The sequence below is a fragment of the Aquarana catesbeiana genome, linkage group LG07 (assembly GCF_042186555.1).
Source record: "Aquarana catesbeiana isolate 2022-GZ linkage group LG07, ASM4218655v1, whole genome shotgun sequence".
NCBI lineage: Eukaryota > Metazoa > Chordata > Amphibia > Anura > Ranidae > Aquarana > Aquarana catesbeiana.
In genome coordinates, this window is record NC_133330.1 from 339,932,229 (window position 1) to 339,945,303 (window position 13,075).

The following is a 13,075-nucleotide window of genomic DNA, read 5'->3' on the forward strand; positions in this document are numbered from 1 at the left end:
CTTGGAGCACAATGACTTCCAATGGCACTATTCCTCCCACTGACACCAATGATGGGGCACTATTCCTCCCACTGACACCAATGATGGGGCACTATTCCTCCCACTGACACCAATAATGGGGCACTATTCCTCCCACAGACACCAATGATGGGGCACTATTCCTCCCACTGACACCAATAATGGGGCACTATTCCTCCCACAGACACCAATGATGGGGCACTATTCCTCCCACTGACACCAACGATGGGGCACTATTCCTACCACTGCCACCAATGATGGGGCACTATTCCGCCCATTGATACCAATGATGGGACACTATTCCTCCCACTGACACCAATGATGGGGTCACATTCCTTCGTGTAACAATAATGAGGGGGAACTATTCCTCCCACTGACACCAATGATAGAGCTCTATTCTTCCCACTGATACCAATGCTGGGGCACTATTCCTCCCACTGACACCAATGATGGGGCACTATTCCTCCCACTAATACCAATGATGGGGCACTATTCCTTCCACTGACACCAATGATGGGGTCACATTCCTTCGAGTAACAATAATGAGGGGGCACTATTCCTCCCACTGACACCAATGATGGGGCACTATTCCTCCCACTGACACCAATGATGGGGCACTATTCCTCCCACTGACACCAACGATGGGACACTATTCCTTCCACTGACACCAACGATGGGGCACTATTCCTTCCACTGACACCAACGATGGGACACTATTCCTACCACTGCCACCAACAATGGGACACTATTCCTTCCACTGACACCAACGATGGGACACTATTCCTTCCACTGACACCAACGATGGGGCACTATTCCTCCCACTGACACCAACAATGGGACACTATTCCTTCCACTGACACCAACGATGGGACACTATTCCTTCCACTGACACCAACGATGGGGCACTATTCCTCCCACTGACACCAACGATGGGGCACTATTCCTACCACTGCCACCAACGATGGGACACTATTCCTTCCACTGACACCAACGATGGGGCACTATTCCTCCCACTGACACCAACGATGGGGCACTATTCCTCCCACTGACACCAACGATGGGGCACTATTCCTACCACTGCCACCAATGATGGGACACTATTCCTCTACTAAAGTAGATCTATAGCAACCCAAAGATTTCTTCTAGCACAATTCCTGTCCCGGCTACAAACATGTCACCCTGACAGAAAGTGAGGAGAAACTTTTGAACCAAATAATAACCAACAGCAACATTTGGGGAGGAAGTGAAGAAACTGGCAGCTTTTTCTTGCTGTGTCCCCCATTGGAATTTTCCCCTCATTTCCTGTCCCAGCCCTAGTAAAGCATTAGAACGGGAACACACAAGTAGAATTCTCCATCCGCTGTTCCCGGTGTCGGCAGCGCCGCTCGCTCTGTGTTATTAGATAAACCTGTTTTACTTGCCGCTCTCCAGTCCTTGTGTTTAATTAGTTCATGTAATTCCTGTTTCTTATTATTACAATCCCGCTTACAATGGAAATGACCTCTTTATTGACACGAGTGCCGAAGGCGCAGTCTGAGCGCCGTGTCTGTGAAGTGGTTTGCCCAGCGTCCCCTGTAATCTCTTAATGTCCCTCTCTCTCCTCTTCTAACTACTAACAGCTTCTTTCTAATCTTATTTGCATTCATATTACCTCACCAGGTGGTACATCAATCCGAGGTAAGAATGCCGGTGTAATTCTGGCACAGCCGCCATCTCGCCACATAGCCCGTGTCCCATCCGCGGCTCATCCACCTTCACAATTAACATTATTAGCCTTGTTGTGTCCGTGTGTCCATCCTGTTTCGTACCATGCTCTGGCTCACTCATGCGTCATGGAGGGTGTTCAGGTCTTATCACCAAAGGTATTGCTTTGGGGCTCATTCACACCGGCCTGGTCCACGGCTCTGCATGCCTTTAACGTTCGTTGTGTTAGAACAGCCTATTCATTTGAAGCTGAGAATGTCCAACGCACCCCAATGGATCGATCGTGCATGCAACATTTTTGGCAGGGCACCACAATGCACGTCATGCTGCACTGCAGCACATGTCCGTTGGCAAAATGTGTTGGGCTACCATTGAGAATGTAATGTGTGTTGTCTTTCATCGCGGTAACACACACAGCAACACATGCATTACCACACAAGTGTGAATGAGCCTTCAAATGTAGTGGAAGCTCCTATATACAATATTGCCGTTTGTTTGTACAATTAAAAATGGCAACTCTCTCAAGAACTAGTTCTGGCCAGCTCAGTATTAAAGAGTTGGATGCATTCCTAAATACACTATATTGTCAGACATATCGAGACACCTGCCTTTACACACACATGAACTTTAATGACATCCCAGTCTTAGTCCGTAGGGTTCAGTATTGAGTTGGCTCCGCCCTTTCCAGCTATAACAGCTTCAACTCTTCTGGGAAGGCCGTCCACAAGGTTTAGGAGTGTGTGGGAATGTCTGACCATTCTTCCAGAAGAACATTTGTGAGGTCAGGCACAGATGTTGGACGAGAAGTTCTGGCTCGCAGTCTCCACTTTAATGGATCCCAAAGATGTTCTATGGGGTTGAGGTCAGGACTCTATGCAGGCCAGTCAAGTTCCTCCACCCCAAACTAACTCATCCATGTCTTTATGGACCTTGCTTTGTGCACTGGTGCGCAGTCATGTTGGAACAGAAATGGGCCATCCCCAAACTGTTCCCACAAAGTTGGGAACATGAAATTGTCCAAAATGTCTTGGTATGCTGACGCCCTAAGTGTTCCCTTCACTGGAACTAAAGGGCAAAGCCCAACTGTTAAAAAAACAACCCCCCACACCATAATCCCCCTCCACCAAATGATTTGGACCAGTGCACAAAGCAAGGTCCATAAAGACATGGATGAGCGAGTTTGGGGTGGAGGAACTTGACTGGCCTGCACAGAGTCCTGACCTCAACCCGATAGAACACCTTTGGGATGAATTAGAGCGGAGACTGCGAGCCAGGCCTTCTCGTCCACATCAGTGACGTCCACGTCACAAACGCGCTTCTGGAAGAATGGTAAAACATTCCCATAGACACACTCCTAAACCTTGTGGATGGCCTTCCCAGAAGAGTTGAAGCTGTTATAGCTGCAAAGGGCGGAGCCAACTCAATATTGAACTCTACGGACTGAGACTGGGATGCCATTAAAGTTCATGTGCGTGTAAAGACAGGTGTCCCAATACTTTTGGTAGTATAGTGTATATCAACAAATTTTGAGGTAATAAAGCCAGGGGTAGTTGATCCAGGAAATATCCAATTGACTCTTGGGGAATCAGGAAGGAGTTTTTCCCCACACTGGAGCTAATTGGATCATGCTTTTTTTTGCCTTCCTCTGGATCAACTATGGGTATAGGATAGTGCCAGTTTTCGATTTATGTTTTATTTATTTATTTTTTATTAGTTGAACTAGATGGACTAGTGTATTTTTTTTTCAAACTGACTATGTAACTTTTTTTTTAAATATTAAAAATAATAACATGTAAAGATTTGTCACCGGCCATGATAATGAAATCAATCTGTACAGATAGAACAGGAAATGGTGGAGAATGCGGGCATACATTGAAATGTTATAGTACAAGGTGTGAAGAGGTAGTAGTCATCAGAATTGTCCTCTAATACAATATCTTTATAATCTCCCCCCCGTATTGGGTATTTTTTGGTCTCTTTATCGTTGTGTTGTCTACCTCCGGTCCATCGTCTTCACCATCACATACCACGATCACTCTGCACCCCCTAACCACTAACACCCCATCTATCCAGCCGCAAGACTGCCTGAAGGCTTCATACGTTCAGACATCCGATCGATTTCAGCTGATTGTGCTTGCTGTGTAGCTTATGCTTATATCTTCCGTATTGTGATTGTATTTTACTCTAATCTCTCCAAAGGGTTTTTATTACAGCAGAAAATGTTTCTCAGCAGCCCCTATTTACCAAATGCTGCCTGATACAGGAAAACTACCGCTATATAGTATGTTGGAAAACATTCAAAGAAAGGTGTTAGATCTTCTATTGTTATTATCCAGTGTTAGCATCAGTGTAAAAGACCGTCTCAGTGATGGAGCGGATTTGCTTCAGTGAAGCTTTTCACATATATCTGAACACCCCCCCAAAGGTGTGTGTGTGCGGGGGAGGAGGGGAGATGGTGTGTGAAAAGTCCAACTACTATACAAGAAGCAGTAAGAGCGCCACACTAATGCTCAAAGAGTCCAAGTAATATTTTATTAGATCATTTATATATATATATATACCGTATATATATATATATATATATATATATATATATATATATATATATATATATATATATAAATCCAACGCATTTCAGGGTATTCATAAGTTCCCCCTTCATCAGGGGGCTTATGTGTTATGTGATCTACTCAAATTGCATTGATAATACATATATATATAGATATATAGATCGATATATCATGCACATATATGTATCTATATACACAACTGTTAATCATGTCCAGCTATATATGAGATCACACAATACATGAGTCCTGATGAAGGGGAGTGTCTGAACCCCCGAAACACGTCGGATTTCTTTTTCATATGTTATGTCGGGGCAGAGACACATTGTAATATTGTATAACCCAGAACTGGCATCATCAGAAAAGAAAAAAAAAAAACAATAAACAGGAATCATTCCAAGGTGATCGCACCCCAAGTACAGTGAAGTTAATTATATTCAGTGATTCTGGAACGGCACCCAAGTTTTATTAATTTGAAAAAGCTAAAAATATTGGGAATGAATTGGGCAATGCATGGTTTATAGTAATCGTGACCCATCACTGTGAGCTATGCGGGCCCCATTGATCGAATGATTTTACCTTTTTTAAATGGTTATATTTTTCAAATATGATTATTATATTGTGATAATCTGATTGGGGTGTTTTATCCTCTCGGAATTTTTCCTGTTTAGGAGTTTTTTGTTTTTTGATATAACATAAATGTGTGTAACAGAGGTGCCCAGGTCTTTGACAACAAAAATATCCCTTTCCTCTCCTCTTGATTAGAATTGCCAGGTTATCAGAGGTATCCTTAGACTTGGATCTGTAGCCTGCTTGTGTATTGGGATATATGGAGGCGGGGTCTATGGTGTGCAGGCTCTGTATTGGGATATGCGGAGGCGGGGTCTATGGTGTGTAGGCTCTGTATTGGGATATGTGGAGGCGGGGTCTATGGTGTGTAGGCTCTGTATTGGGATATGTGGAGGCGGGGTCTATGGTGTGTAGGTTCTGTATTGGGATATGTGGAGGCGGGGTCTATGGTGTGTAGGCTCTGTATTGGGATATGTGGAGGCGGGGTCTATGGTGTGTAGGTTCTGTATTGGGATATGTGGAGGCGGGGTCTATGGTGTTTAGGCTCTGTATTGAGATATGTGGAGGCGGGGTCTATGGTGTGTAGGTTCTGTATTGGGATATGTGGAGGCGGGGTCTATGGTGTGTAGGCTCTGTATTGGGATATGTGTAGATGGGGTCTATGGTGTGTAGGCTCTGTATTGGGATATGGGGAGGCGGGGTCTATGGTGTGTAGGCTCTGTATTGGGATATGTGGAGGCGGGGTCCATGGTGTGTAGGCTCTGTATTGGGATACAGGGAGGCGGGGTCTATGATGTGCAGGCTCTGTATTGGGATATGCGGAGGCGGGGTCTATGGTGTGCAGGCTCTGTGTTGGGATAAATGGAGGCGGGGTCTATGATGTGCAGGCTCTGTATTGGGATACATGAAGGCAGGGTCTATGATGTGCAGGCTCTGTATTGGAATACATGGAGGCGGGGCTATGATGTGCCGGCTCTGTGTTGGGATACATGGAGGCGGGGCTATGATGTGCAGGCTCTATATTGGCATACATGGAGGCGGGGTCTATGATGTGCAGGCTCTGTATTGGGATACATGGAGGCGGGGTCTATGTGGTGCAGGATCATAGAGAAGAATTTACAGCGAGTCACAGACCCCCTTTTTCCTGTATCCTTAGTGCACAGGCAGGCTGAAGCCGCTGTTTTGGTCACCAAGTCTCAAGTCATTGCAGTTTCTAAGGCTGTAATTTAGCATTTCTAATCCTGCCAGCACTGGCTTATATTCATACCTGTGCAATGCTTACTTAGCTTGTTTAACAGCCCCAAAATACTAGATAATTGCAATTATCCTTTAATTTTCATGGATTATATAGTGAGAGCTGCCAGGTTGATCATTTAGTCTAGCAGAGTCCCAGTGTGGACTGCAGTAGAGTACTGCCCTCCTGTGGCAGAAGGACAGAATGACAGCATTCAGAACTAGGTAGGTGCCAGTCTAGGGGAAGTCTTCTAATGAATGATAAAACCACTAAGGGATGCGTTATGCTGGAGGCATTGTGCATTTTCTAACACAGCGAAGTGCATCAGCCAAGTAAAAATTAAAAAATTTTATTAGACGTGGAGATTTACTAAAACTGGAGCACACAGAATCTTGTGCAGCACTGCATAGTAACCAATCAGAGTCTAACTTCAGCTTGTTTAATTAAGCTTTGCCAAAAAAAAAACTGGAAGCTGATTGGTTAGTATGCACAGCTGCACCAGATTCTGTGTGCTCCGGCTTTAGTAAATTACCCCCCCATAGTGTTGTGCCAGGTGCTTATATTGAAATTCTTGGTTCCGTGTGTGGTCACACCTTCTTTTTTTAGCATGTTATAGCAATGAAGCAGAACGAAATGCTGAGCTACAGTGTTGTAGCAGATGTTTTCCCTGCTGTATGATGGAGGAGGTGAGCACAGACACATAGGGGGAGAGATTTACTAAAACTGGAGAGTGCAGAATCTGGTGCAGCTCTGCATCGTAGTCAATCAGCTGCTAACTTCAGCTTGTTCAATTAAGCTTTGACAAAAAAAAAAAAAAAATCTGGAAGCTGATTGATTTCTGTGCAGAGCTGCGCCAGATTTTACACTATACAGTTTTAGTAAATCAACCCCATAGTGTGTGAGGGTGTCAGGTCTTAGTATTAAATGGTAGAAAAGAAAACATTTGGTACAATTAGTGATATTAGAAATTAAACAAACTTTTTTACTTTTATTTAATTCACCAAGAGTAACCCTTGAACTCCTTGTCACCCGTGTCTATTGTGTCCCCACAGGCGGTCTCCAGATTGAGAACAGCGAAGAGTCCGACCAGGGGAAGTACGAATGTGTGGCCACCAACAGCGCCGGGACGCGCTACTCCGCCCCAGCGAACCTCTACGTGCGTGGTAAGAACTCCCCCCCCCTCCATCGGTACCTGGCGAATCACCTTCATGGGCCACACCCCCTTCAACGACCATCTTTACCAGACCGCAGCGCACCGAGAGACGGAAGGCTTCAATCCGGCGCTGAGCAGTGTGCTTCCCCCCGGCTGAGTGTGGTTGCGGTGTGAGTGCGAGGCTGCGTCGTGGCTGTCAGCGTGCGGATAAAGCTTTGAGGAGTATTCCGCGCGCTGTGCAGCAGCTGCGCGCCGGTCTCTGGTGTATGGGATGCCATATGCTTTGTCTTCTGTCGTGATGGTTTGTGTTTAATGAGAATTAATGTGATTTCTGAATCGACTGAAAGAATTCCCACATTTATTTCCCTGATTACCCGGAGAGCGGAGACGCTGCTCTTATCGCTTCTCACCGTGTCATTCATCCTCGCTCAGAGAGCTGCACACACACAGGCACGCGGGGGGGTGTGAGGCTGATGGAAAATGGACCTGTGTCTAAAATCACAGGAGACTGTTAATATGTGATTTCTGCTCAGACATCTTCTGATCACTGCAGCAAATCCAGTCCCCTTAGAGCTGCCGGGATTTTGTAGCCAAAGTAATTCTGGTCGGAAGGTTTTAGCCATTTTTTGGGGAGTTTTCCGCTTTAACTACCCTGTTTCCCCGAAAGTAAGACCTAGCGTTATTGTCAGTGATGGCTGCAATATAAGCCCTATCCCCCAAATAAGCCCTACCCTGAAAATAAGACCTACAAGGACTTTAATTGGGGCTTATTTGGGGGGTAGGGCTTATATTGCAGCCATCACCGACAATCACGCTAGGTCTTATTTTCGGGGAAACAGGGTAGTAGAGGTCAACTTACAAGAAAGAAGGCTGCAGGAGACTGTTAGAGACTTGGGGACATGTTACAGGTGAGATAGAAGGCTGGAGACATGCTGCAAGAGAAGGTTAGAGACTGGGGATATGGTACAAGCATGTAAGAAAGCTGGAGACATGCTGCAAGAGACTGCTAGAGACTGGGAACATGGTACAGGTGTGATAGAAGGCTGGAGACATGCTGCAAGAGAAGGTTAGAGACAGGGGATATGGTACAAGCATGATAGAAGGCTGGAGACATGTTGCAAGAGACTGGAGACATGGTACAGGTGAGGCAGAAGGCTGGAGACATGCTGGTAGAGACCAGGGACATACTACAGGTGTGGTAGAAGGCTGGAGCCATACTGCAGGAGACCGTTGGAGACCGGGGACATACTACAGGTGGGATAGAAGGCTGGAGCCATACTGCAGGAGACAGGGGATATGGTACAGGTGAGGTAGAAGGCTGGAGACATGCTGGTAGAGACTGTTGGAGACTGGGGATATGGCACAGGTGTGGTAGAAGGCTGGAGACATGCTGGTAGAGACTGTTGGAGACTGGGGATATGGCACAGGTGTGGTAGAAGGCTGGAGACATGCTGGTAGAGACCAGGGACATACTACAGGTGTGGTAGAAGGCTGGAGCCATACTGCAGAAGACTGTTGGAGACCGGGGACATACTACAGGTGAGATAGAAGGCTGGAGACATACTGCAGGAGACAGGGGATATGGTACAGGTGTGGTAGAAGGCTGGAGACATGCTTGTAGAGACCGGGGACATACTACATATGACATAGAAGGCTGGAGACATACTACTGGGGATATGGCACAGGTGTGGTAGAAGGCTATATTTCAGGAGAGATTGTCACTGAACGGCAGTGACAAGGGTGCTAGTGTTACAGTGTAAGTGAGGACAAGGCAGTGTGTGACAGGTGAAGTGCACTAGCCCCATGGGGGGGGGTTGTGGTATTATCCCAGGAATTTAGCGTATATAATTCCACCAAGTGGAGTTATATACGCTAAAAGTTTTTTTCACTTTAACACAAACAAGGTTGCCTCCTATGGGTAAGGGCAGGTATTACAGGACATTTAGCCCCCAACATGCAGTGTACAGCTCTCTGGCTATAGAAAAACCTAAGAGATCCACACAAACCCCCACCAGTCTGTCTCCTCCTCTCTAAAGTGCTGTTCTGTATTTCTTTTTTCTGGATCCCTTTCTCCATGTCACTCTCTTCATATCTCCCTCTACAGTTCTTTCCCTTCACCTCTGTCTCATTTTTTTAATTTCTTTCTCCTATGCTCACTATATCTCTTTATTTCTCCACTCTGCTCTTCACCTCTATCCATCTCTTTCTCTTTGCTCTTATCTTCCTCCCTCTCTGTATCTCTTTCTCTCTCTCTCTCTCCTCGCCCCTATCTTTTTCTTTGGCTCCTTCTCTCTTTTTCTCTCCCTGTGTCTCTCTCTCCCCCCCTCCCTCTCAGCCCCCCCTCTGCCCCCCCCTCTCTCTCTCTCTCTCTCTCTCCCCCCCCCCCTCTTAGTCCCTCTCTGCCCCCCCCTCTTAATCCCTCTCTGCCCCCCCCCCCTCTCGCTCTCTCTCTCCGCATCCCTATCTTTTTTTCTCTCTCTTCGTATCCTTCTTTTTCTTTCTCTCTCTCTCTCTCTCTCTCTCTCTCTCTCTCTCTCTCTCTCTCTCTCTCTCTCTCCTTATCTCTCTCTCATTGTCTTTCTCTCTTTGTATCTTTTTTCTCGCCGTGTCTTTCTCTCTTTCCGTGTCTTTCTCTCTCTCTGTGTCTTTCTCTTTCTGTGTCTTTCTTCCTCTCTGTGCCTTTCTCTCTTTGTATCTCTTTTTCTCTCTGCATCTTTCTCTCTCTCCGTGACTTTCTCTCTTTGTATCTCTTTTTCTCTCCGTGTCTCTCTCTCTATCTCCATGTCTTTCTCTCTTTCCGTATCTTTCTCTCTCTCCGTGTCTTTCTCTCTCTCTCCGTGTCTTTCTCTCTCTCTCCGTGTCTTTCTCTCTCTCCGTGTCTTTCTCTCTTTGTATGTCTTTTTCTCTCCGTGTCTCTCTCTCTCTCCGTGTCTCTCTCTCTCTCCATGTCTTTCTCTCTTTGTATCTCTTTTTCTCTCCGTGTCTTTCTCTCTCACCGTGTCTTTCTCTCTCTCTCTGTGTCTTTCACTCTTTCTCTGTGTCTTTCACTCTTTCTCTGTGTCTTTCACTCTTTCTCTGTGTCTTTCACTCTTTCTCTGTGTCTTTCACTCTTTCTCTGTGTCTTTCACTCTTTCTCTATGTCTTTCACTCTTTCTCCGTGTCTTTCTCTCTTTCCGTCTCTTTCTCTCTTTCCGTCTCTTTCTCTCTTTCTGTCTCTTTATCTCTTTCCGTCTCTTTCTCTCTTTCCGTCTCTTTCTCTCTTTCCGTCTCTTTCTCTCTTTCCGTCTCTTTCTCTCCTTCCGTCTCTTTCTCTCCTTCCGTCTCTTTCTCTCCTTCCGTCTCTTTCTCTCTCTCTCTCTCTCTCTCTCTCTCTCTCTCTCTCTTTCTCTCTTTCTCTCTCCATATATCTTTTTATATCTTTCTATTCAGTTATGTGTCTCTCCCTTTGTCGCTCTTTCTCCATATCAGTCTCTCTCTCTTTCACTCTCTCTCCCCTTTGGCTGTGTCTGTACTTCTCGCTCCATCTTTTTTCTCTACTGCTCTCTTTTCATCTCTGTCTCCTTCTGTATTTCTCTCTCTCTCTGGCTTCGTCTTTCTCTCTCTCTCTCTCTCTCTCTCTCTCTCTCTCTCTCTCTCTCTCTCTCTCTCTCAGTATCTCTTCCTCTCTCTCTCTCTCTCAGTATCTCTTCCTCTCTCTGTCTTCCTTTCTCTCTTGTTCTGTCCCTCCTTCATGTGAACATACACCCCAGTATGAGTGTCTCCTTTTCTGTCTGCTGGTATGGATGTGTATGTACTGTGATCTGTATGTCATGTTTGTCCTGTGTGTCCTTATACAGTTTCTGTTGGGAATGCCCAGTGAAGGCTTTGCTCCTAAGTTCCCAGCTCCACCCACTTGCTGCCGCTGTGACCCGTCCACTTGGCTGTGCAGTGGCTGAAGATTGAGAAACTCGCCATTGAAGTCCTCTGGAAATATAAGGAGCCAGGGGGTGAATCCGCTTGCTTAACTAAAGTATTTAGTTTGGGCGGACTAAGATTGCCAGTATGCTGAAAAATACAGCGTCTTCGCAGCTTGCACTGGATTGGCCATGATGCTTGGTGTGTGACACGTGTGTTGTTGCTTGTACACATGCAGTTTGCTGTTTTTACTCTCTCTATGTTTCTCCTTGTCTCTCTACTTCCTCGTCATCCTCATCGCACCGCCATACAATCAATCCTCCATCTCTCAGATCAGCGAGAAGGTTGGTCCCTTTCACTTCTTATCCAGATAGAGATTGGCACGTCTGGTAACTCCCTCCCCACCCCCTTTTGGAGAACAGCAGAGGTGGGCTCAGGACAGAGCTCCTCCCCTGCAGAACCTGCTTATCCCCTGCCTGACATAAATTCCTGCAAGTCTTCCTCCTAAGTGCACGCTGGACAGTGCATGGTGCCCTCCTACCTCCCCATCACCTCCTCTTCTTGCGGGCCCCCGAGCCTGTTCTCTTTAGACCCTGTGACTCTTCTACAGTTATGGAATTCCTTTTCTCTCGCAGGTTTTTCCTACCATTTCCATTTTTTTTTTAAATCACCTATTCATATTTTGTGGCCTCCTGTCAATAAAATACAGTTCCCATATAGTGCTTAGAATTCATCTTGCATGTATCATCACACTTCATCATAAAACTCATAATCCCTGATCCATCAAGCTGCAATTGTAGTAAGGCATGCTAAAGTGGCCTCAATGTTGTCTATCATTTTAGCATGCCGTAAGCACTGTTCATACACCTTCATTGTTGGTGCAGCTTGATGCATTGGGGCCAAAGAAATTTTAAACTTAAATTGCCGGAGATGAACAAATCATAGAATGGCAATTAACATGCAGTTTAAGAATGTAAATGTATTACTAGCTTGTAAATGTTACCTGATATGCTGTACAGATCCCCGGCATGGAATTTCTCCATATATTGGTGTGTATATGTATTTGTGCAGTCTTGGCAATGAGCAAGTTGGCTTTATGTCCAAATGCTGAGCGTGCATAGGACGAATCCAATTGGTCAGTTCCACAAAAGTTACCAACAGACCTATGGTAGGTGGAGCATCATTAAACAATTGCTCCTCCCTCATACTGAATTGTAAAATTGGTTGAACTAGATCAGGGGTCTCCAAACTTTCTAAACAAAGGGCCGGTTTACTATCCCTCAGACTTTAGAGGTGCCACACTGTGGCCAGTGGGAGTAAAAAACATCCTGGTGTCGGTAACAATGCCCCAATATTGATGTCAGTGAGAGGAATAGTGCCCCATTGTTGGTGTCAGTGGCAGGAATTAAGCCACATTGTTAATGTCAGTGGGAGGAATAGTGTCCCATTGTTGGTGGTAGTGGGAGGAATAATACCCCATCATTGGTGTCAGTGAGAGAAATAGTACCCCATCATTGGTATCAGTGGGAGAAATAGTACCCCATCATTGGTGTCAGTGGGTGTAATAGTGCCCCATTGTTGGTGTCAGTGAGAGGAATTCATACCCTATCATTGGTGTCCATGAGAGGAATAGTGCCTCATTGTTGGTGTCACTGGGAGGAATAGTGTCCCATTGGTGTCAGTGGGAGGAGTAGTACCCCATCATTGGTTTCCGTGAGAGGAATAGTGCCTCATTGTTGGTGTCACTGGGAGGAATAGTGTCCCATTGTTGGTGGCAGTGGGCAGAATAGTGTCCCATTGTTGGTGTCAGTGACAGGAATTATGCCCCATTGTTTATGTCAGTGGGAGGAATAGTACCCCAAGGGCCAGATAAAGGCAAGCAAAGGGCCACATTCGGCCCCAGGGCCGCAGTTTGGAGACCCCTGAACTAGATGA

The 13,075-nt window shown here is 45.9% G+C and overlaps 1 protein-coding gene across 1 annotated transcript in view; it reads left to right on the forward strand.

The window, feature by feature from the left end:
* PTPRF (protein tyrosine phosphatase receptor type F) overlaps nucleotides 1–13,075 on the forward strand; it is a gene marked incomplete in the record, with an annotated part of 622,098 nt that overhangs the window by 533,138 nt on the left and 75,885 nt on the right. The window contains 2 exon segments of the mRNA XM_073593920.1: nucleotides 1,678–1,695; nucleotides 7,146–7,256. Coding sequence (XP_073450021.1) covers nucleotides 1,678–1,695; nucleotides 7,146–7,256 — 129 coding nt within the window.